The sequence below is a fragment of the Neolamprologus brichardi genome, chromosome 15 (genome assembly GCF_056152115.1).
Source record: "Neolamprologus brichardi isolate AB-2024 chromosome 15, ASM5615211v1, whole genome shotgun sequence".
Classification (NCBI taxonomy): Eukaryota; Metazoa; Chordata; class Actinopteri; order Cichliformes; family Cichlidae; genus Neolamprologus; species Neolamprologus brichardi.
In genome coordinates, this window is record NC_142118.1 from 26,024,757 (window position 1) to 26,050,053 (window position 25,297).

Consider the following 25,297-nt stretch of genomic DNA (forward strand, 5'->3'; position numbering starts at 1 on the left):
GATGTTTTGATGTAAATCGATTCTGTTTTATTGTGAAAGGGCCTTAAATCTAGCCTGGAAGAAACAAAATATTACTTTACCAGGAAAACAACCAGCATCATCCTGAATCGACTTCAGTCCCACTCCAGGTGAGCAACTTTAAGGTCCACATTGAAGCAGTCCTAACCCGGTCCCAGCTCCTCATCAGATGCTGCTTCACCTCAAAGTCAACTCTTCCATTACCAGCCAGTTTTCACTGCCTGGTGATGGAAGAGGTTACACACATAATGAAAGTAATGGCTGCTATAGGTAAATTAGTGTGAGAGGAAACACCCTATATAAAAAAGTGTTTGTGTTTTAAATGTTTGGGTCTGTCAGACTGGAAATGAGCTGCTATATTAATAAAGTTTAGGCTGTTTGAAGGCAAAGAAAAACTGTCTTAAAATCCAACTGTGTGAGAGAACAGACTGATCAATATCAATAATGATTAGGACACTGAAGAACTTGATGGCTTATATTTGATTATTTCATTAAATTAATGAAATTTCATTAAATTATCAGCCGAATTTTATCATCTGAGACTCTGAACTATAAGATTATTCAATGAAGGATCCAAACTGTCACAGAAACAAGTAAACGGGAACAAAGACAAACGAACATGAAAATGATTAAAATCAGTTTGTATGCAGTTATATTTGATTTCATACTGACTTGTAGTATTAACGCGCTAATGTGTAATGACGCTGTTTAAACAGCAGGCGGCACTGTGTAATACATGACGTAATCCTTTGGCATCAGGTGACTTACCCGGAAGAGAGAGACGAGACTTCACGAGAACAACAGCGATCAAAACACGATCCTGCAGCTGGATTTTAATTTGAAATATCAGCGCGAAGGAAGGTAAGAAAACATAAGCTAACAGGATGCTAACAGGCAGAGAGGAAGATGGAGGCCGGAAGGAAGCAGCTCAGTGTGTCGTGGTCGTCATCTACAGGGAAGCCGTGCGAACATCTATGGCAGCAGGAAACAGGGCCAAAGACACACAGCTATTAGCAGGCGTTAAATCAGATGAAAAATGAATGGAGTCTGGTACAAAGCTCACAGCGTTAAGTTGAAATAAATCAGAACAAAGACGCAGAGCTACATGCTAGCACAGTTTGGATTAGAGAAAAATTAATAGTCTGGTACAGAAACCACAGCTCTCTGTTGAAGTAAATTAGTGCACAGAGCTACATGTTGGCATACTTTGAATTGGATCGGCGGTGGGGGAACTCCAGTCCTCGAGGGCTGGTGTCCTTCAGGTTTTATGTGTCATTGATCCAAGAGAGCTGATTTAAATGGCTAAACTACCTCCTCTTTGTTTCTTGAAGTTCTCCAGAGTCGTGGTAATGAACTAATCATTTATTTCAGGTGTGTTGACCCAGGGTAATATCTAAAACCTGAATGACACTGGCTCTTGAGGCTGGAGTTCTCCACACCTGGATTAGATGAAAAGTGAGTGGGAGCTGAACATTGTCACTGGAGACTGCATGTTTTAAACTGTTTCTTAGATTTAAATCAGATGGAATTGAAATTGACTGGGGCAGAGATTGTTTATCTCAGCACTGATGGAGTAGTTATTTCATTGATCCTAATATTGATTGTTGATTTGCTCTTTTGGATGATGTAATGACCTCTGACCTGTTACTGGATATAAGAGCACTGATTAATGTTGATCCTGTTTTGATTTTTAATCTGTTTCTTCCGCAGTATGGAGGATGATGAACTTCCGTCAGAGGATGGGATGGGTGGGTGTGGCTTTCTACTTGCTGCTCAGCGTCATGGCGGCGTACTACATCTTTGAGGTCCACAGCTTTAGTTTGGAACGTGTGCAGAGAGCAGGTACCAGCCCATCGGCTCCACCTCCCGCTATCACTGTCCATGGGTCACCACTTCCTGCGTGGATGTGGGCATTGATCTTCCTGCTGCCATACTTGCAGCTCTTCCTCTTCTTGTTCTCATGCACAAGGACGGACCCCCGCGCTGTTGGATACTGTGTGCTTCCTGTCTGTATCGCCCTTCTGTACAGCCGCCGCCATGCTGCCAAACTGGCCAATCACAGGGCAGCAGGATCGCTCATTGACACGTAGGGGATAACCAATCAGAGCCTCCCACGTGATGAGGGGTGGGATGACAGCAGGACTAGTTTGTGATGTCACTTCCTGTGTGCCTTTTAAACACTCCTACAAGTTTTGCCCTGATTGCGGCCTGACAGGAAGTTCTGCTGCTCTCAGTACAGACTCACAGCACCCTGTGAAAAAGCCCCTCCCACCAGTGGCAGCCAGTCTTTTTCCTGTTTTTTTTTTTTTTTTTGTTTTGTTTTGTTTTTTACTGTTGTGACATCATGGTGAACCCTGTGTTGTGATTTGTTGCCTGGCTGTGAGTCACTTTATTTTCATTAGTTATTTGTTTACTGACAATGCAGTGATGTTGCCATGGTTACCCGATACATTATTTAGGTTAAGGTTAACTGAAAACCTCACAGCTGACAGCCAATCAGTGAGCAGGATTCCTCCGAAATGTGGTACTTTTCTCTATTTAATGAGTCACATGAAACACTGTTTACCTTGACATCTTTATTGTGTCGTCAATTTAAAAAAAGAAAAATCAATGTGAAAGTGTTCTCAGGTGTTTCAGGTTCGTGATCTTTTTGAGGGAGGATGCACTTCACAGTTCTCTTCTTCCTCAGCTTTCTCGTCTTCTTCACTGCTGTCTTCTTCGTCCTCATCTGTGACAGGTGAAACAGATAGATGATGATTCTACATTGAACCTGGAGCATCAGACACCTGCAGTAACCAGCATCCTGCCAATTCACCAATCAAAGCGATCAATCCACCAACAATAAGTCTTCAGTGACAATATGAGTTAGTGATTCTGATTGTTTGATCAGGTGAGACAGGTGCTGACATTCATCAGTGCTCATATTTATTTATTTATTTTTTAAATGAAACCTTTATGAAGTGAAAACAAACATTGACAAAAGGACACAGACAGAGGTCAGTGCTCAGGTGTGTACTGGTACGATTATGTTTTAAACATTGTTTTTTGTTTTTTGTTTTTTTTTTCTGAGAATAAAACAAAGCAGCTGTACGTAGATCTGTGTTTGTGTCATTAATCATCAGCACAAACTCCGGATCAGATTGTGGATGTTCAGGATGAGGTTGTTGTCTAAGCACCACTGTCTAAAGTGTTGGATCTCCTTTGTAGTGCTAACCAAAATAAGCCAGTGTGAGCTCAGGTTCAATGTTTCAACTCAATTTTTGGAAGTGTCTCGCAGGGCAATTTTTTCTGTGTTAAGGTTGTGCAATTTGCAGTAAACAATGTGCTCAGAATTGTGTGACTTGTTTAAATACTCTTCTGTTGAAAGTGAAAGGCTTACAAATACATATGCATAAGTCCAAAGATCCTCCTGTTCACAACTTTCAATCACAATCTGACTCTGAGCATCTTTAATACATACAGCAGATTTTTAACAAAAAGAAGTCTTTGCGCTCTGCAGACATCAGTAAATCTGACCCTAAATGTTCCTCCTCCTTTAAAATTCCAGCCTCTGTAATGAAGGATATTTTTACAGGCTGTTCAACAACAGGGTTAGAACACGTTATGAACTAAGATGTTTTGTAGTCCTTTTGTAGTCCTTCTCCAGCACATTGTAGTTTCAACATGGCAAACATCTTACGTCATATCGTTAATGAGAGATGAGTGTAAAGCCATTCCAATTGTATGAAGTTACCAATTCTCAGGGGTCTCTCCTCTCTTTTCTTGACTCAAGTCCTTAGCAATTCTCCTATACCTTCCCTTTATATTGGTAGGCAAAGAGATTTGGAATAGGAAGTATGAGGTACTCAAAATCTCTTGAAGTTCTCCAGAGGGCTGGTAATGAACTAATCATGTGATTCAGGTGTGTTGGCCCAGGGTGATGTCGAAAACCTGCAGGCAGTGTTAGGAAGGTTATTTTTAAAGTGTATTCCACTACACATTACAGAATACATGGCCGAAAATTAGGGCTGGTATCGTCACTGATTTCTAGAATTGATTCGATTCTCGAGGTCTTGAATTGAATCGATCCACGATTTGATTTGATTTGAATCGGGGAAATTTTGCTTCAGACAGTCAGAAATATTATAATTCTTATCACGTATCAGTACATTTCCATATTTTTATATCTATAAAAAGAAAGCTGACACTTGTGAGACTTTATCAAAGGTGTAAGCATCACAGCAGATGCCTTTGTGTCAAAGTAACTGAGGATAAAACACATAAAAACATGAAGGTGATTTTCCTTGCCTGGGATTTTATAGCAGATGACCTTAACTATTCTGCAGTAGATCAAAAATGAAAGAATACCATTAATTAACATATGAACATTACCTGATACTGCTGAAGTGAAGCAGAGCAAAGTTACAGAGGTTTTATTAGAGACACAGCTAAGCGTTTTGCAATTTTGCATAATTTTTACAAAGTTCAGTAGCCTATTGAACACAGAAATTGGGCTTTCTTTTCGGAAGTAAGTACAAGGAAAGAAAACAGCAGCCGACAGATTTTTAGACGAAGCGTAGTTTGTCAGTATTGTTTGGAGAGAAATAAAACAGCAGCTTCAGAATCTAGCACAAAAAGGGCGTAAAAACAAATCACGGAACCGCCGAAACATCAGAATCTGTCAGCCCCAACCGTGTCCGCGTCGTTGGGTGAGAGAGGCGACATCTCACTGATTCTGATCCGTCGGGCGGGTCCGTGCTTTGTGTTTACATCTTTGTGCAGAATCTGTTTACCTGCCCTCATTTACTGTTTTAGCTGTTTGGTGGTTGTTGAAATTTTGTGAGGTTTAAAATGAGATTCTGGCGTTTCAGGCAAAATAAATGTATATTTAAAAATCGATTCAGGGTTTTAATGAATCGATATCACGTTATCCAAGCTACAATCGATTTTAATCGAGAAAGCAATGATCAAAACCCACCCCTACCCAAAATGTATTTTGTAACGTAATCTGTTAAGTTACTCAATGACAGTAATGTATTCTGAATACTTTGGAATACTTAATATATTGTCATGGGTTTTACAGCTACATGAATGTACTATTGCTGTGTTATATTACTATTACTGAAGGGTACTTGCTATAGCAATACCAACTAGATTTTTAAATCTTAATATAAAATGAGTAACAGTATGGTGGACATCAGGTAAGGCTGCACTTTTTTTGCAGTGATCTTGTATAGAAAACTATTTCTGTATCATTAATATGTTTTCTTTTTGTCTGTTAATAATCATGTGGAATTGCAAATGATTATTTGTAGCTAGCAAGTTGTTAAAGCTATCCATCAAGTCTAAAAAAAGCATGTTAATATGTGGAGATCCTGAAGGCTGCTCCAAAAATGATCAGATTATATTTTAAATATTTGTTCAAGTCTCTTTCAAACTCCAGCTGTTTATTTTAAGTTCGAATATTTACTAAAATAAAAATAAAAGCGTTCTAACATCTCACTTGTTTGTTTTTATTCAGGCATACATGTGTACTATGTTTATTCAGAGAGATAAAGCTTGTGTTTTAGTCACGTAGTGTGGTTAACTGTATGAAGCTTATTAGACGTTGTAAAACAGATGACATTTAAAAGCAAATTTTGCTAAGTGCTTAAGATGAAATTTTAAATTATCTTTTTTTTCTTAAAGAAATCCACTACATTGTGTGCAATTTTTTTATGTCATGTGTAATTTCCATTGCAAATATTACTCAAACTTAAATTAAGAGGGAATGGCAGTAAAAACTCCAGAGCTGTGATGCCATCACGTACATTGCCATACAATGCCATAGAACAATCGCGCTGCGTTCTTGGGAAGTTTGTGCTTCCTTGTAAGTCCGGACTCGCGTACCTGAGTACAGTGGTCCCTTGCTATAACTCTGTTCACTTTTCGCGGCGTCGCTGTTTCGAGGATTTTTTTTGTATGCAATTTTGCATGGTTTTTTTAGGGGGGGGGCACAAAAAGTTGGACTTCTAAAGGAAGGTAGAAGTTACCGTATTTCTTGAACCATAAGGCGCACCCTCTCCACCGAATTATAAGGCTTATTAAGCGAAACAAAACCGTCAGATAAGTATCTTGATGCATGCTCAATCATCCAGGTATACGTCAGATAAGTACTCAACTCATTCTTCTTGCTTCCACTGCCTCCACTTCCATACATTGATTCATTAATGGTGAATTCTCTCGCAGGTGCTCTATTCCCATGTTCTGGACCTGAAAACAGGGCTTGGTCTTTGGTTTCATTCTGTAATACTGGACTTATTTTTCTACGAAGGTTTGAACTTTGAAAGTGTTTAAACAAGAGAGAAAAGTGTGAAAATGTTCACAAAGTGTGTAGTGAGGGGTTTAACTGAAATGAAGTTGCCATGGGAAAACCTTGTGGGGTTAACAACAGATGGTGCACCAGCGATGTGGAGTCAAAGGAGTGGACTGGTGGGCAGGGTGCGGGAGAAGATGCAAGCGGAGAACTGTGCAGGTGAGCTAAATGTTTATCACTGCATCTAGTGCTGGGCGATATGACGATATATATCGTGTGGACGATAGAAAAGTGTCTATCGTGCCATTTGTCTTCTATCGTTTCTAACCAAATTTTATAAATTATGACATAAAATATATCATTAACCCTTTAAAACCGGTCGGAGCGGGCACGCTCCGTTTTGCCTAATTATTTTTAAATCCCTGTAGAACTGGAACCATGTAAGTTAGCGCAATAAATTTTTTTTGCATAGGAAACTGGAGGAGTTGTACTTACATCTTATGCCATCAGCTTGTCCTAGGTCACGGTTTCTTTGCACATATAGCTTTGCAAAAATTGCATAAAAAGCACTTGCAGCAACAAAAACATAATATTCCAGAATCATGGTTTGCCGATCCGATCAGCTGTTCATAACACTTCCTATTTTGGAAGTGTTGTTGTTGGTCAGCGCGAACTATTGCTTGTCCGCCATTACCTGCCCGAAACCAGAAGTGACGTCATTTTTGCAGAAAATTTAGTTTTTTACCTTCAGGGCCTTATAAGCCTATGCTGGTGTTTTTAAAAGTTATGTTTGACTTTATGCTTTTCTGTATCATTTCTGGGATGCTTAGAACTCAAATTACACTGTTGGAAATAGTTTATTTTGATGCACATGCTATTTCTTTGCAGCAAGTTGGGAAAAGAAAAACTATAGCCAGCCGAAGATATAGCAGTCTTTCATACAAGGCTCTTATGAGAAAACGTCCCAGCGCCATAAACAAACCACAGGAGCCATCTCACGTTACATTTGTAAAGGCATGGCCCCTGTTTATGTAGTTGAGAAGGACAGCTTTCGTGACCTCGTCAAAGTCTTTGATCCGAGGTACGTTATGCCCGGTCGTAAGCACTTCAGGAAAGTTGAGTTGCCTCGCTTATATGACGCATGCCGGACCAAAGTAGAGAAGGATGTTTGCAGTGTTGTGCATTATGCCTTGACGACTGACGTATGGACGAGCAGAGATACGCAGCCCTACATGAGCGTAACCATCCATTTCATTAACAAAGACTCCACCCTCTGCGCTCGCTGTTTACAGACAGCGTACTTTCCAGATGACCACAGGTCAGGTGGTATATCGTGATATACATCATTATCGTGATATAAAATAATTCATATCGTGATAAATATTTTTTCCATATCGCCCAGCACTAACTGCATCAAACATCGAGAATTGCATTGTGGCACAGCCCTAAAGATGGACTATGTTATGACTGCAGTAACACGAGTAGTTAACTTTATAAGAGCCAAATGTCTGAATCAGCGCCAGTTCAAATCTTTTTTTGAGGAGTGTGGTTCGGAATACGCAGACGTGCCGTATCACACAGAGGTGAGATGGTTAAGTCGAGGAAAAGTACTGAACAGGTATTTTGAGCTACATGAGGAAATATTTCAATTTCTGGAAAGCAAAGGGCAAGACACCGCTGAGCTCAGGAAGCAAGAGTTTCTGTGTGAGCTGGCCTTTATGTGTGACATCACAAGCCATCTCGATGCGCTGAACCTACAGCTTCAGGGACGGGGGCGTATCATCACGTGTACACTGCGATGAGGGCTTTTAAAACTAAATTGTGCCTGTGGCAGAATCAGATGCTACAAGGAAACCTGGACCATTTTCCCTGCTGCCACACGATGAACATGCAGATCTCTACTGCTGTGCTCCCATGTGCACAGTTTGCTGAAAAACTCTGTGTACTCAGTGCTGAGTTTACCCAGCGATTTGCCAATTCTGATGCCCAGAGATGTCAATTTGAACTGCTCAGTAATCCTTTTGCATGCATCAAGATGGTGGCAAACGCACCAAAAAACTTCCAAATGGAACTGATTGAACTTCACATGCTGAAGTCAAAGTATGATCCCTGACACAGTGTCTGACCGATGAACACCTTCACTCGATCCTGAGGATTTCCTCAGCTCAGAGCCTGAGCCCAGAAATTGAGGATGTAGCATCCAAGATTAGATGCCAGGTATCTGGCTTAGACACATCAGAGTAGATCAGTATACAGCAAACTTAGCTATAATTAAAAAATTTTTGTGCACATTTTCTTACTACTCCCAGACATGGGCTCGAATGGTTTCACGTTCAATGATACTTTTATTATTTAATTGCTTTATTTTTTTTATTTTTATATTTACTATTAGCCTGTGGAAAAAGTTTACTGTTAAAATTTAATTCAGAAGGCTGCAAATACAATTTTTATTTAAGAAATGAATTCCACTGATGTGTTATTTAAGTGGAATTTTGGTTTTGCATGTGTGCAATATTAAGTTATATAAGTTATATATAGTTTAGTATTAAGCTTTGCTTGTTCTACATTGAGTTTTTCAGCAAAACTTGTTTGAGTCCATAAGAAAAGATTCATTTTTATATCTGGAGGAAGATTTTTTTTCAATAAATATTAATGTTAGCCCGCGACTTTGTTCCAGTTTTGAATTTTGGCCCACTGTGTATTTGAGTTTGACACCCCTGCCTTAAGACATCTATAATAATTGTAAAAAATGAAGTTGGCTACTTCACGGATTTCACCTGTCTCAGGTTATTTTTAGAATGTAACTTCCGCGAAATACGAGGGACCACTGTATTGAAAAACGGCTAAACAGTCTGCAGTGAACTAACCACACCTAACACCAGCTAACAATGTTAGCTCGGTGGAGAGTATCCTTCATTAATAGTAATAAAAATCACACAGCAATAGTACATACTAAAGCTTCGCACATTACAATCTTCTTATGAAGTGGTGTCGGAAATGCATTCCTGCCTGTGGACTGCTGGCTCTGGGTCCATTATGTAAATGACGCCACCAACATTAACAGGACGCTTACATTACAGCCTCTAATTACGTGTTTTGTTTGGGTTTCCAGCAATTAGAATCAGAGAAACTGCATTAATCCCAGATAGAAATTGAGTAAAAAAAATAAATAAAATAAACTAAATTTAAAGAAGGGCCGCTGGTCGTACTCGAACGTGGGCCGGCTGCTCTCAGCCAAGCAATATATGACTACATTATGTGTAGAACTTTGTGCCATCAGAAATGGTATTTGAATAATATAAATTTGAATTGCAAAGATTGAATCTGGATTGTAACTTGAATAAATGCTTTTTAAAACTGAATTTGAATTAGCCTAATTTGAAATTCAGTGTTTTGGTTTGAAAATGATCGTCACCTAAATTGAAACAGAATTTTATATTTTAAAATGAATTAATTTGCCTTGAAATTGTATTTTATCCTTTAAAAATGTAGCTCTCGAATAATTTCAGTTTCACTTCTCACCATTCAGTTATAGTTCTACAATTCAATTTCAGTTCCAAAATTCAGTTTTTTGGGACCGGTTCTGGTTCCAGAGTAATCGAGAGAAGATTAATAGAACTACATTTTACCAGGGGACCGAAAGTGTTACTAACGGGAATCTACAGTATCTTGAGCTGAAGTTGTATTAAGACTTCAGAAGTCATTCATCATGTCAAATGACCAGCGGATAAACTCTCAGGTGTGTAATAAATGTATTACATGTATATAAACAAGCGTCATGTTAACAAATGATAGTCCTACAGTAACTTTTATGCTTATAGAGATTGAAAATGTGATGTCATTCAGGGGTAAAACCGCAAAGGATTCTGGGAACTCGTGGCAAGAGGTACTAGCTCATACTTGCTCATAGGGGGTCATATGATTGTTGGGCTTTTCTCTGTATCTATGAAGCGCCTTGAGGCGACATTTGTTGTGATTTGGCGCTATATAAATAAAATTGAATTGAATTGAATTGAACTAGCACACACAGGCTTTCAATTGAAATCAGTTACACAGCAATAAAAGGAAACACAAAAAATGGCAAGAAGCTGTTGTATTATTAACTGCAATAGCCGGTCGCATGACAGCCACGGGAAGCCGACGGGTAAAGAGATTGGTTGTTATCGGATTACGTCATTGAAGAGAAATTGTTCAAGTCATGTTTCCGAAGTAACAAAGAGCCGACAGATGGCCTGGATTGCAGCCATTCGAAGACCAAATATAACGTCCCAGAACACTCCAGCTCACATGTTAGTCTGCTCCAAGCATTTCCACAAAGGTCAGTCTTCTGTTGTAGTTAATACGTCATTTTTCTTAACATAATTGGTGATATAGGTTACAAGCAAGTCTGGCACTGAACAGAAATTGTTGCGCTATGCTCCGTTGTTTATTGTGCATAAATAGTAAACTTTCCTGACAGAGTATAGCGTTTCGCTTCTGTTATTACCATGGTACATTGACAAAAACATATACTTTTATTCACAGGATGAAACTGTTTTTTGTATCACTAATTGTACAGTAGGATTACAGCATACAATATTATTGTCACTGCTACATTTCTGTAATGCGTACCAGAAATTATTTCCACTACTAATTAATTACCGTTTAGCTCAAAGGTGCTATTAATAAACTGTTAACGAATGTGTATTTATGAAGACGATTTGTGAGACTGGTAAACTTATGATACGTACGATGGTCTTTCGTTCTACACGGTGCATTTCAAGGTCCTGTACCCATCCGTCGGTAAACTGTACCTGGGCTTGTTGCAGTGACCTGAAGTTACTAAAAACTTCATGAGTGTATGCACTCACTCCAAGAACCGTATAATTATAAATATGAACGTGGTGAAAGTTGGGCAGCACGCTAATGTATTTTGTCCACTCTGTGTGCTCGTAAGGGTCTAACCCTTTCACTCCTTTGATTTTTTCCTCGTATCTTTTCTTTGACTTTTCATCAAGTCTGTCTTTGTATGGACCGGCATTGTTCTCCTTCGTTTTGTACATACCTTTTTTGGGGGGCAAAGAAAAAGCAAGAAGGTATTGGAACCGGAGAATGAACGTTTTGCGGTGCTGCAAATGCTTGCATTTGATGCGGTACTTGGATTGTTTTGCCACGAGTTCCTGGCATGCAATGCGCAAAAGTCGCGTGGTCTGTCAATCTCTATTGTAGCTGTTAGCTAAAAATGCTAATTTAGTGTAGTTTGCCCTGGGTTCAGCTTTGACAAACAAATATGATCAACTGTTTCTAGTAGAATTCCAAAGTTTTCATCTTGTACCCTCTCAGAGTCCCGTATGCTTGCAGAGACCCCTACAGTAGGGGAACACGCAAATGAATGTCCAAACCATTGTATTTTAGGTTTATTTATGTCTTATGTCATGTTTAGGTGGAACTAGCGAGCTAACTTCCTGTTAACTTGTAACTCTGTTAAATTTAAGAAATTCTGTTTTCATGGATGCCTGGATGTTAAACTTAATTGTTACACCTGGTAAAGCAGCAACGCTGATCATTTTATTAAAGATGAAAGAATTTAGACCGTTTTTAACTCTCAGTGTTCGTTTGACTTTGGGACCTGAAGCGGATGAAGTTTTGGACCCAGATTACTCCGTGAAGCTCCTCACTATGGCAGCCGTAAAGCTCTGACAATCCATATAGCAGTGCGGCTTACCAAAGTTGTACTAAAACATTTTTTAACAGATTTCTGCACGCCCAAATCGGTTCGAGGTCAGTAAGCACAACCAGAATTCATACATAAGGCACACTCTCGATTTTTGAGAAAATTAAAGGATTTTAAGTGAGCCTTATAGTGTGGAAAATACGTTATACAGAAGAAAAGAACATATCGCGATATATATCGTTACTGCTCGTGCTTCAAATTATACCGCGATATGGATTTTAGGCCATATCGCCCAGCCCTACTTCCTTCCCTCTTCTATGTTACTGTGTCAGCATCTATTTGGGGTTGGGAGTGGAACAGAAAGTAAGGAAATCCAAAGTGCCATTAAAACTAGGAGAGGTTATTTTATTTCAGAAGAAGGGGTTATTAAAAGGAATTCAAAAGAAATGACCTCAATGCCATATTTTATTTAGGAACCCTAAAGAGCACTTTGCAAAATAACACATTCTTATAATTTCACCCTCTGATGGGCCAAGCTACGACTGTCAGGGATGGTAATGTAGGGTACAGAGGATGTGAGAGTATGGTCAAGTAAATGTCTGTTGTCTAGGTGAAGGCACAAGAGGGATCAATGGCAAGACATAGAGATTCAGTATCTTCAGTCTACAGTGGACACTCCACTTCTGGCACAAAACACCTGAGGTGCCTTGGTGACCCAACAACTTGTTTAAAAACAAAAACAAATTAAGCATGCACTCAGTAACCTAAGAATTATTATGGTAGTTAAACAGTGATAGTCACATATCATATCACTTCAAACAGAGGTGATCCAGTAATGCTGCACTAATGAATTAGACTACCTATTCACTTTAGCTGAAGTTATTAAGTTACCTAAGGAGTTGGGATGGTGTGTAAGACATAAATAAACCTAAAATCCAGTCGGGCTACCAAAATCTATCTCAGCCCTGCCCGTCGGGATATCATAGGAAGTAAAAATATATGTCAATGCCTTTGTTTTCTTTCGCAAATGTAGCTGAGTAATGTTACGGATTCAAATATTGGGAATGGATACAAGAGGAAAACCAAAATAACAACACTGGTCCGGCCGGGTCAAGTCAAACGATGATTTAATGAACACACGCGTGGGAGATGGACACCATACACAGACAGCATCAGATCTCAAAATGGTGGAGCCTTGATCAAACTCTTATAGCCTCTAGTGGCCCCCACCTAATCATCAGAGCCTAAACATTCTTTGTCACACAGCGCCTAAGCTACGACCTTGGCTCCCTGTTTATCTGCTCCTGATGAAATGGGGCAGTATGCTCTGTTCTCTTCTAATCAGACAAATGAGACGATGACTTTCTGTGAACAGTATTTCTTATAACTCAGCCGTATAATGCATGATAAAACAATATCATTCATTCACAATAAATCAATAGTCTAATGTAATGCAAATCAGTTTACCAAATGTAATAATTATCACCTTCTTCTAGTTCAGGAGCATAATGCAAACTGAAACTACACAATAATTCACAATCTTTAATTAGGGGTCTAACATGGCATAAAATAATATCATAATCCCACAGTAATTATGTCATTGGCATTGATGAGCCTCTGTCAATATGTGACGTATTGAAATCGCGTTGGAATTTGCGCTTGTTTTTTACCTTCAGGTTCACTTTGCAATCGCGCACACTGTGTATAGAGAGTGGCAGTAGGGGTGGGTTTTTATAATCGATTTATCGATTAAAATTGATTCTGGCTTGGATAACGTAAAATCGATTCATTAAAATCCTGAATCGATTTTTTAACATAAATTTATTTTGCCCGAAATGCCAGAATCTCTGGTTAAACCTCACAAAATTTCAACAACCACCAAACAGCTAAGACGGTAAATGAGAGCAGGAACACGGATTCTGCACAAAGACTTAAACACACAGCGCAGACCCGCGGATCAGAATCAGTTAGATGTCGCCTTTCTCAGCTGACGGTCGGGACTGAAAGCCGACAGACTCTGATTCTGATCTGTCGGCGGGTCCGTGCTTTGTGTTCACGCCCTTTATGCGCTGATTCTAAAGCTGTTAGTTTGATGTCTCTCCAAACAATATTGACCGAACCAGCAGCAAAAGAAGATCCAAACTACGCTTCACATAAACATCGTCATGTATTGACTCTGACTTTTACTGTTTTGCTTCGACCACGATGCACAGCTCTCTCTCTCTCTCTGCACTTCAAGAACAGTTTCCCGTCTAAAAATCTGTTTTCTTCATTATTCGCTTGCTTGTTACGCACAAGTCTACCGTTGTTTACAGCGCTGTCGTCGACGTTTTTTTTTCCGTTTTATAAACTTCTGAAAAGAAAACCTAATTTCTGCCGTTCAATACTGAACAAATTTAAACTTTTTCAAATTATGCAAAACGCCGTGTCTCTAATAAAACCGCTGTAACTTCAGAGGTAACGTTCATAAATTGACGGTTTTCTTTAGTTTTTGATGAATATTTTTATAAAATCCCAGAACAGGAAATTCGCCTTCATGTTTTTCTGTGTTTTATCCTCAGCTACTTTGACACAAAGGCATCTGCTGTGATGTTCACACCTTTGATAAAGTCTTGCGTGTGTCAGCTTCCTTTTTATAGATACAAAAATATGTAAATGCACTGATCTGAATTATAATATTTCTGACTGTCAAAATTTCCCAGATTCAAATCGAATCGAATCGAATCGAATTAAATCGAATCGTGGATCGAATCGATTCAGGACCTTGTGAATCGGAATTGAATCGATTCTAGAAATCAGTGATGATACCCAGCCCTAAGTGGCAGTACTGATTAGTGAGTGACGATTAATTGCGCACCAATTCCTCTGCAATCCTCTTATCATTTATAGCAGCGACAGGTAATAAACCAGTCCTCATCAAAGAACAGTGCTCTTTAATGAATGCAGCACATAACCTTACATCGTATAGGTAACAGGGAGACACATCGAGTTATCAGTTAGCCATCTTAACTATATTCTAACTCTACAATTTCCCGACTGCACTTTACTCTTGTTTCATGACACCACCCTCTAGTGGTGCAATATGGTATAGTCAGACAGGACACAACATCACTCACTAGCTTACTCTTCAAATGTGGCAAGTGAAATCTCCCGCAGCAAGCTTAAACGTGCTAGAGGTTGATTGCGCAGAGAATAAAAAAAAAAAAATCACTGGCATGTGTAAAAACAGATGGATTTACGCAGGTATTTTAGTTCTGCTGAGCCAAAAAAGACAGGTCAGGATGAAGAAGGGACAGGCAAAGAAAGGCCTACCACAAAGCGGAAAAGTTACGACAAATCAGACTACGAGGCAAAAAGAAAGCGCAGTGTTTTGGTTTCATGGACAAAAGAATTTCTGTGGCTGGAATATGACAAGGTGAATAACATGATGTTCTGCCGGGTGTGTTGGGACCAGTAATTTTAGGAAAGACCCCATCAGAACCCATGAGAAATTTCTGCATCACAAGAAATGCATTGGTGCTCAGTCTGCAGCATCTTTCCCAGAACAAACACCCATTGCAAAAAACATACTAAAAATAAACCAAGCACAACAAGAAGTCCTGAAAAAGCTATTTAGAACTGTGTACTATGTGGCAAAGAGTGAACTACCATTGGCAAAATTTAGCAGTCTTTGCAAACTTCAAAAAGCAAATGGCCTAGATCTTGGTTCCACTTACCTCAATGACCATGCTTGCAGAGAGTTTATTGGAGCAGTAGCACAAACTTCAAGAGACCAGAATAAAAAGGAAATTCAAGAAAGCGGGTTCTTATCCATTCTTGCAGATGGCAGTACAGACACTGGTATAATAGAACAGGAGTTGGTTCATGTCAGGTATGTGAGAGATAATGGTGACATAGCTACATACATGATCAAATTTCAGCCAGTCAAGAGTACAAATGCTGCAGGTATTTTAGAGGCTATTGATGAAGCAGTGAACACCATGGGTATCAGAGAAGACATGGAAAAAGAAAGTAGTGTGTGCAAATGTTGATGGTGCTGCAGTGATGATGGGTGAGAAAACAGGAGTAGCTGGGAGACTGAAACAGAGGATACCCCACATCATAACAATCCACTGTGTGGCACACAAACTAGAGCTAGCTGTGCTGGGTAGCGTGAAAGGCTGTGACTGCCTGGTAAAATTTGAAGTTACACTGAAAACCATCTTAAAGGTGTACTACTATTCCCCAAAGAAGTGAAGAGAGCTGACAGAAATAAGTGAACTGCTAAATGAGAAGCTGCCACATTTCAATGGCCTGAAGAGCACACAGTGGGTTCCAAGCCGGCTGAGATGTCTGAAGGCTGTGGAAAAAAATTACACTCCCACTGTTGTTCATATGGAGAACATGGCAGAAGGAAGTGATGTCAAAGCCGAGGATGCAGCCAAGGCTAAGGGGATGGTGCAGAAGATGAAGACTGAGAAATTTGTTCACTTCCTGCATTTCATGTTGGACTACAGTACCATCTTATCCAAGTGCTGTACTGATTCTTAGCATGAAAACCTTAAAAAAACAAAACAAAAAAAACCCCTAAACATCACACGAACAAATCAGTTAGTTGAGGGCACCACATCACGCTTACTCAGACTGAAAACAAAACCAGGAGAATATCAGAAACCCTTGAACACAAAGTTCACAGCGAACCAGGATGGTAGCATTTGCTACTGTGGAACTCAGCTAACAAAAAGTCAGCAACCTACTAGAAGAGGTGAGGGCGCAGACAGAGACACCTTTGGTGCAGAGATTCAGAAGATTATTGACAACACAGTCAAGTACATGGACAACAGATTTAAAAATCTGCGTGGAAAAACCTCTCTCTAGTTTCAAGGTTTTTGACCCTTCCATTCTTTCCTACCCCAGAAAAGAGTTGGCGAGTTATGGGGATGAAGAGGTGGATTATCTTGTCACACATTTTGCCTGTTTTCTAGATGCAGAACAGAAAGAGAAAATTCCACAAGAGCAGATGGATCTAAAAATGTGGCTTGCAGAACACCGGGGTAGCAAAGTAGATTACTTGTACAGAGATCTCCTCTCTGAGAATCCAGAACACCTCTCTCATATCTTGTTGCTGGTGAAATTAATGCTGACACTTAGTCCATCAACAGCCATCTGTGAGAGAGGATTTTCTTGCATGAACCGAGTGAAGAAAACACATCATACCTCTCTACACCCTGAAACACTGAAATATCTGTTCAATTAGAATCAGATATTTGAGTTGATTGTAATGTTTATACAGTTGTTGTAATTTGTGTTTTAACAATTTTTTGATTGATGTTTTGTTTCCTTTACAATATTATACAATAAAAATAATCTTTTTTATTCTGGCTACTTAAATTTATTTTGGGCTACCAAAAACTAAAGAGTACCTGCCCGAAGGGCTACCAGGGATTTAGAAATTTTGCGAGCCCTGAAATGCGATGGTTTGGACATTCATTTGCATGTTTCCCTACTGTAGTGGTCTCTGCAAGCATACAGGGCTGTGAGAGGGTACAAAACGACAACTTTGGAATCATATTTGTTTGTCAAAGCTGAACCCAGGGCATACTACGCTAAATTAGCGTTTTTAGCTGACAGCTACAATAAGCATAAAAGTTACTGTACGTTTGTTATTATTTGTTAACATGACGCTTGTTCTTATACATGTAATACATTTATTACTAACCTAAAAGTTTATCTGCTCGTCAGTCAAAATGACATATGACTTCTTTTTTTCCTAAAACAACACCGGAACCGGATGTAAGTCCCAAAAAACTGAATTTTGGAACTAAAATTGAATTTTAAAAATGAAACTGAATGGTGAGAAGTGAAACTGAAATTACTTGAGAGCTACATTTTTAAAGGATAAAATACAGTTTCAAAGCAAATGAATTCATTTTCTAAATATAAAATTCAATTTCAATTTAGTGACAATCATTTTCAAACCAATATATTAAATTTCAAATTAGGCTAATTCAAATTTAGTTTTAAAAAGCATTTATTCAAGTTACAATTCAGATTCAATCTGAGCAATTCAAATTCGAATTTAACTTATTCAAATTCAGTTTCTGGTGGCACAAAGTTCTACCCACCACTACTACATGCTCACCCAACTAAGCTAAACTTACGCCTGACCACGTTAATCACCGAAATTGGAGAAAGCATAGAGAGGGGATAGCCTAACATATGAAACAGGAAATGACTGCCGTGTATTCCATTTATTCCAACAAAGTAACTGTATTCTGATTACCACCTATTTAAACGGCAACTGTAACGGAATACAGTTACTCATATTTTGTATGTTAAATATGTAACGCCGGTACATGCATTTCATTACTCCCGCTTCACAGGGACTTGAAGCCTGGAGTTCCCCACCCCTGCTCTAAGTATTCACAGCATCACTCCGAGTCAGGCTCAGTGCCTTTGATACCCTCTGCTAGATTTGTTTAGCAGGTAATAAAGCAGAGGCCTAGAAGCTCGTTCAGCACATCTAGCTATCTTTCTGCTACGCCTGCTCACAGGTAGTTTTTTGTAGCTCACCTTGTGCGCATAATTTTTCACGCTCAACAAGCTCGCTGAGCAGCTGCGACAGGTTCTGGTTCAGCTCGGAGATTCCGCGTATCAACGAGCTAAGGTGTGTTTCTACCTGCACGCTGACCGTCTGCCTCTGCCCATCTCTGAGCCAAAGCTCTGTCCGCAGCGACGCCATCTTCCTCGATGACGTCATCGCGGACCATCTACTACCTTCAGGTTCGCTTTATGATTTATTTATCAAAAAATCCTGGTCATGTGTAACTCTGATCTACACACCGGAACTGAGTAATAGATTGCAATAACGGGCTTTAAAGTTTCAGGGGTCAAACTTTGCTGATGAGTCATGTTTGGAATGAAAGCTGCGCTTTAATCAGTTGTAGGAGGACATTCGTTGAAACACGTGAACGCGACACAGCGCTTAGCTTATTTTTTATTTTATTTATCAGGTAATTATTATAAACTTTATTAATATTCAGACTCAGTGGAACTGACCTGTTTACTAATTTTATTTGTGTTTTTGTTCCGGTGACGTCTCACCTCAATGTCCCGCCAAATACGATCTGAAGAAGTGAACCGGAAGTTGTCATTGGTTAACGGTAGCTAGCAGCTCGATGACACACATCAGAACATCGGACTTGATTATTTATTATTGGTGCTTCATCGACTAGTTCACAGTCAAGCGGAGCAATCTGACCCTAGATCGGTGAGTGTTTTTGTTCTCAGAGCGAGCAGCCTTAGCATTAAGCACGCTGCCCGTTCGTATTTACCCAGGATGCTGGCTGATGCTAACTGGCGCTAACGGTTAACATGCTTATTGATTGTCCCCGTTAACAGCTCCTTGTTGCGGCTCTGAAGCTTGTGAGTGTTTGTTGAGCTTGACGTCACAGCTGTTTGTTTTTTGTTTGGTTGTTTACACTTCGATGGCAGGAACCACTGCTCAGGCTCAGCTAAAAATCTGAGTTCGTTGAACCTGACTATAGCTGTATCCCAATCCAGCGACCGTACGCTTCGTAGTACGCGCACTTCGCTGACTACGTACTAGTGGTGCGCGGATCGACATTGAAATATCGATTGTTCCGATCCCAGTAATTTATGTTCTAGAATCGATTCTCATATTAAAATATCGATATTTTAGTACTTTGGGGTAAATTTGTAGTTTTTCATTAACAGGAACACAGTGGTAAGAAACTATATCATTCGGATCGTCTAAATTGGAAGAAACTACTTCCTCTTACGCCTTTCATAGTCATATGCGAAATACGGCTGTATAAATGTGTCGCAGCCCCTGGCCAGTGTTGCCAACTCCTCAGTAAGGAAAAACGCTATTGGCTATGCTAAAAGTCTCTAGAAGTCGCTAAACGACGTCATCGCGTAATTTGCATAATTGGTCATGCTAATATCATTGTAACCCACGTTGTAGGAGAAAAAAGAAGAGACATAAATTGAGTAAAAAAAACGTCCTAAATGCATTTAGAATTTATTTCGAATTACAAATTATTATTATTATTATTTTTTAGCGATTTTTTTTTAATGTCACAATTCCAACCTTATTCCTTTATCTGCGCTTGGACCGGCAAAATTGACCCGAAATAGGCACTCTGGTGGAGTTACTTTGTGTGTGTTTGTGTTTAAGTAGTTTTAAACCTTGTGATCCACAAAACAACATAACAGTAAAAGAAGAACTGATTGCGTTACAGTCAGTGCGGGAGCAGAGGCTTCACTCATACGCGATTCATTTGCAGTTTGGACGCATAGGTGGGAACATCTCCTGCCCTGATAGCAGCTGGGGGAGGACTATTTTCTGCCCGTGAGTGCTTTGGCACGGGCGAGTTGCCCACAGCAGCACCCGCTGCTTGTTGAGAAGAGCGATACGCGCTTTCACGTCAAAAAGTTGTCATAAGTAAGTCTCCAATAACACCAGAAAAAGTCACCTGATTTGTCGCTAGTCGCTTTTTAGAAAAAAATTTGCTAAGGGGCTCTGAAAACTCAAACTAAATATAGTGACAAAGTCACTAAGTTGGCAACACTGCACCTGGCGTGCGCACTTACAACAATGGCTGAGCGTAAACAAAGTCATGTGTGGACATATTTTACCTCCACAAACAGCCAAGACGGGGTTTGCGATACATGTGGCAAGACAGTGAGGTGTTGTGGCAACACCACTAACCCTGGTCAAACACCTCAGAGTAAATCATATCACAGAATATGATGAGCTTATGTTGAGGCGAACTGAAGAGGAGGAGAGGGACAGGTGCTGCTAGGGCGAGACAGACGTCTCTCACGGAGTCTTTTAGTGCTGCAGGCAGGCAACATGCTCAAATAGCACACAACTTCAGGTTTTTTATTTCTATATGATTATTCTGCATCATTAAGCAATAAGAACAAGTAGTCTGATGTCCTGTAATCATTGTGAAGCTATATTATTATATTATTATTACAATTACATAATACAATTCTATATTGTATTATGAAATACAATGAAACATTAAGTTTTTGTACAGAGTATCGGTATCGGATCAGTATCGTCGATGCCAGCCTGGATTTTACTTGGTATCGGATCAGAAAGGAAATCAGTGGTATCGCACATCACTACCGAACAGAGGCAGCAATATAACATAGCTAACATTAACAGTGCAGTGAATCCTGCTTGTGCCGTGACATTCAGGCCTGCAAACCAAGCAGCATTCACTGACTTTCAGCTTGTTGTGTTTGTGGATATATTACTGACTTTAATTATGCATAAAATCATCACATTCTCTGTAAGATTAAGGTCGACTGTAAGACTGGCTTGCTGTTCTAATCAATCATCGATATAGCAGGACGGAGGGTGATAAAGAGAAACCTCATCGGTTAAAAGACCGCCTATGAGCAAATGATTAATTCAGACAAAAATCTCCAGGCAGACAGTGAAATTGTATTCTGTTTACATTTGTAAATTACTTGACTTGATTTGGTCTCTGAGGTGAATGTCTGCATACCTATGATGTCAAGTCTGTATGTGGCCAATGTTGTTGCTGCATTTCTGTTTGTGCAGTTGTAGTTTTTATTGGATATAAACTATTCTAGGATTTGCTACTGTCACAGCTCCATCTGATCAGCTGATCAGGAACAGGTAATCACTGTTATTGTATCAGCAACTGTATATTGATCTGTGTCTAGCCAGTAATTCTTACTGCTCTGCCCCTCACCATGGTGACCTATTTGTGTACCTGAGCAGAGGAGGATGTGTGAGGAACAGACGGTGTCTCTGGTTGATGTTCTGGAGGAAGACGAGGAGCTAGAGGAAGAAGCTTCAGCTGTGCTGGCAGGAAGTGACTCTGACCACTGCTCCTATCCTCAGGTGAGTAAAACATCTGGCAAAACATCCCCACTAAGGTTGGGCATATGTAAAAATTTTCCAGCCGACAATCTTCAGTCCAAATAGGTGATATATTTGCGGAGACTTTTTGCTGGGTGGTGCAATATAATCATTCACGGTAGGGCTGCCACAAATGATTATTTTGATAATCGACTAGTCACTGATTATTTTCGCTATTAGTCGACTAATCAGATCATGCATCCATTGGACGTAAAATGTACATCTTGTTGCACCAACATGCATCTGTTCTTATATAAATATAATTAGCTTACAGCTTGAAGTGTGTAAGGTATGTGCTAACCAAAAATAATGACAAGATAGTAGTTTATCAAACTTTTAATAATATTTGTAGATTGCCTTGGTGGAGTTTAATAAACTCAGCCTTCTGCTCCTTGCTATCTAAAGTATAACTGGACACTGTAGTAAATTCTCTACCATCTCACATTTCTGTTTAATCAGTTTTCTGTTTGACGTTTATTCAGCTGTGTGAAAACTATAACTTTAATCTTAGCCAAATGAACAAATAGGAACAAATAAAGCACTGAAAAAAGCCAAACAATAACATTTTAAAGTTATCTGAGTGACTTATATATCGTGTTTAGCCTGAGTAGCAAAAGACCGTGGGGGTTTGAAAACAATGTGCCGGGAGTTTGCTGTTCTCGCCGGCTCTAGTGAGCCTTGAATCTCCTGGCTAACTATCAAGCTGGTGGGTAACAGATGTCTCCGAAAATGTCGGAGCACTTTTGCAAATAAGTGATGTCCTGATAAATCAACCAGATATTTTAAGTTTACACACCTATATTCTCACCTGAAAATAACTTAAGTTTATTTTGTGAGCCAGAAAGACTAATATTAAAACTAAGTGGCTGGGCCGCGCTATGGATTCTGGAATAGATTGGGCCACGAAGGACACACCCGACCCATCCTTCAAATCTAGCGAAAGGGGGGCCTCATTTGGAGGAGTCTCGTCGTGTCGCTGTAATGTAATTGGCCTATAGAGATTGAAAATGTGACATCATTCAGGGGTAAAACCGCAAAGGATTCTGGGAACTCGTGGCAAGAGGTACTAGCGCACGCAGGCTTTCAATTGAAATCAGTTACACAGCGATAAAAAGAAACACAAAAAATGGCAAGAAGCTGTTGTATTATTAACTGCAATAGCCGGTCGCATGACAGCCACGGGAAGCCAACGGGTAAAGAGATTGGTTGTTATCGGATTACGTCGTTGAAGAGAAATTGTTCAAGTCATGTTTCCGAAGTAACAAAGAGCCGACGGATGGCCTGGATTGCAGCCATTCGAAGACCAAATACAACGTCCCAGAACACTCCAGCTCACATGTTAGTCTGCTCCAAGCATTTCCACAAAGGTCAGTCTTCTGTTGTAGTTAATACGTCATTTTTCATAATATAATTGGTGATATAGGTTACAAGCAAGTCTGTCGCTGAACAGAAATTGTCGCGCTATGCTCCTTTGTTTATTGTGCATAAATAGTGAATTGTCCTGACAGAATATTGCGTTTTGCTTCTGTTATTACCATGGTACATTGACAAAAATATATACTTTTATTTACAGGATAAAACAGTTGTTTTGTATCACTAATTGCCCAGTACGATTACAGCATACAATATTATTGTCACTGCTACATTTTTGTAACGTATACCAGAAATTATTTCCACTACTAATTAATTACCGTTGGGCTCAAAGGTCCTATTAATAAACTGTTAACAAATGTGTATTTATGAAGACGATTTGTGAGACTGGTAAACTTATGATACGTACGATGGTCTTTCGTTCTACACGGTGCATTTCAAGGTCCTGTACCCATCCTTCGGTAAACTGTACCTGGGTTTGTTGCAGTGACCTGAAGTTACTAAAAACTTCACGAGTGTATGCACTCACTCCAAGAACCGTATAATTATAAATATGAGCGTGGTGAAAGTTGGGCAGCACGCCAACGTCTTTTGTCCACTCTGTGTGCTCGTAAGGGTCTAACCCTTTCACTCCTTTGATTTTTTCCTCGTATCTTTTCTTTGACTTTTCATCAAGTCTGTCTTTGTACGGACCGGCATTGTTCTCCTTCGTTTTGTACATACCTTTTTGGGGGCCAAAGAAAAAGCAAGAATGTATTGGAACGGGAGAATGAACGTTTCGTGGTGCTGCAAATGCTTGCATTTGATGCGGTACTTGGATTGTTTTGCCACGAGTTCCCGGCATGCAATGCGCAAAAGTCACGTGGTCTGTCAATCTCTATAAGTGCCACCTCCGAAGATTGTGGCCCCTGAATTTGGACACAAATACCGGAATTTGGACATACGATACCGAAGACTGCTGCTGCTTCTTCTTCTTCTTTGGCGTTTAATGGCAGCTGGCATCCTTGTAGATGGACTGCTGCCATCTTCTGTCCGTTATTACACTCTTAAATCCTACTACTTATTCCTGCGTCTTTTAGGATATTACCAAGCTTCAAACGACGCCTCGACTATTAAATAACCTGTAAACATGGTTATAGTTTCTCCTTGTTTCCCTCCCCATCACTGTGGTTTTTTTTTTTTAAATGTAAATAAAGTGTTTGGGGCTTTTTTCTGAACATAGGCTACTTGCCTTTCTTTCTTTCTGTTATGAGTTTCAGTAAATGAATTGCTGCATTTGCATCTGCAGCTGGAAGAGGGTGCTGTTAAAAACAGCCATTACTTTTCAGTTAACTGCTTCTCTTAGCTTCAACCAATATTATTAGCAAATTTACTCATGGGCAAATAAATAAATAAATCTCTCTTTTAAAAATGATCGATGATAGGGTCAGTCTATCATCTACTGCTGATTATGGGTTTGAGGGTAAAGGTTTGATGCATTCTCAATCATCCAGGTAAGTAAATCTCCAAAAGTTGATTCTGTTCATCTGGACGCTACGTCCAGATGAACAGAATCAACTTTTGAAGAGGGTAAAGGTTAAATAGAAAAATAGAATTCAAACATAGCCTGTGTACAGATCTGATTTGAAGTCAGCAGGTACAGTGTAGGTGTTCTGTTTTAGGATCAGATATAAATTAATTAATGAACAATGAAACTGTTCGAAAATTGTTTGCTGCTAACAGAGAAAATTAAAATAAAAAATAGAGTTCCATCTATTATTTATTATCTATTTACTGATGCTCATTAGAAAAACACAAAGACGTTACATAATATATAAAAAGCTTAGGAATCTTCTAGCAATAGTGATGCTATTTTCCAGAGATCCAATCGGTCAGTAAGTGGTGATGTCATAGCTGTTAATCTCTAATCTGTAAATTAGCATCTGTAAATACGTAAGTTTAAAAAAAGAAAAAAGTAAAAGTTGGTTCAACTTAAGAATAAGTGAACCATCTTTATAGTACAGAAGATTCAGGGTTATCTCTGAAGTTACCTGGACTGGAATAAATCCTTCCTTGTAGTGCAGACCTCAGGTGACCA

At 39.5% G+C, this 25,297-nt stretch overlaps 3 protein-coding genes and 1 pseudogene across 5 annotated transcripts in view; 3 read left to right on the forward strand and 1 right to left on the reverse strand.

Moving 5' to 3' along the window:
• The first annotated feature begins 486 nt into the window (after window positions 1-486).
• lyset (lysosomal enzyme trafficking factor) lies at window positions 487-3,522 on the forward strand. 2 transcript variants are annotated; one of them, XM_035908953.2, is made up of 3 exons: window positions 487-879; window positions 1,390-1,473; window positions 1,729-3,522. In XM_035908953.2, exons 2-3 carry the CDS (start codon window positions 1,467-1,469, stop codon window positions 2,106-2,108), a joined length of 387 nt encoding a protein of 128 aa, XP_035764846.1. In that variant the 5' UTR covers window positions 487-879; window positions 1,390-1,466; the 3' UTR covers window positions 2,109-3,522. The 2 variants fall into 2 exon arrangements, with proteins under 2 accessions (XP_035764846.1, XP_035764847.1); XM_035908954.2 differs by lacking the exon at window positions 1,390-1,473 and having other exon boundaries at window positions 1,729-3,519.
• LOC148098534 (uncharacterized) lies at window positions 2,580-18,726 on the reverse strand. The gene is made up of 2 exons (XM_087852611.1): window positions 18,498-18,726; window positions 2,580-2,746 (listed from the first exon to the last, which is right to left on the reverse strand). The coding sequence occupies exons 1-2, from the start codon at window positions 18,682-18,684 to the stop codon at window positions 2,652-2,654; spliced, it is 282 nt and encodes a 93-aa protein (XP_087708737.1). The 5' UTR covers window positions 18,685-18,726; the 3' UTR covers window positions 2,580-2,651.
• On the forward strand, window positions 15,175-17,181 carry LOC148098535 (zinc finger protein 862-like; annotated as a pseudogene).
• Window positions 18,727-19,057: 331 nt separating the features above from the next.
• ubr7 (ubiquitin protein ligase E3 component n-recognin 7) overlaps window positions 19,058-25,297 on the forward strand; it is a 33,067-nt gene continuing 26,827 nt past the window's right edge. For both annotated transcript variants that reach the window (XM_087852609.1, XM_087852610.1), the window contains exons 1-2: window positions 19,058-19,194; window positions 21,709-21,831. In XM_087852609.1, coding sequence (XP_087708735.1) covers window positions 21,715-21,831 — 117 coding nt within the window. In that variant the 5' untranslated portion in view covers window positions 19,058-19,194; window positions 21,709-21,714. The remainder of the gene's footprint in view (window positions 19,195-21,708; window positions 21,832-25,297) is intronic.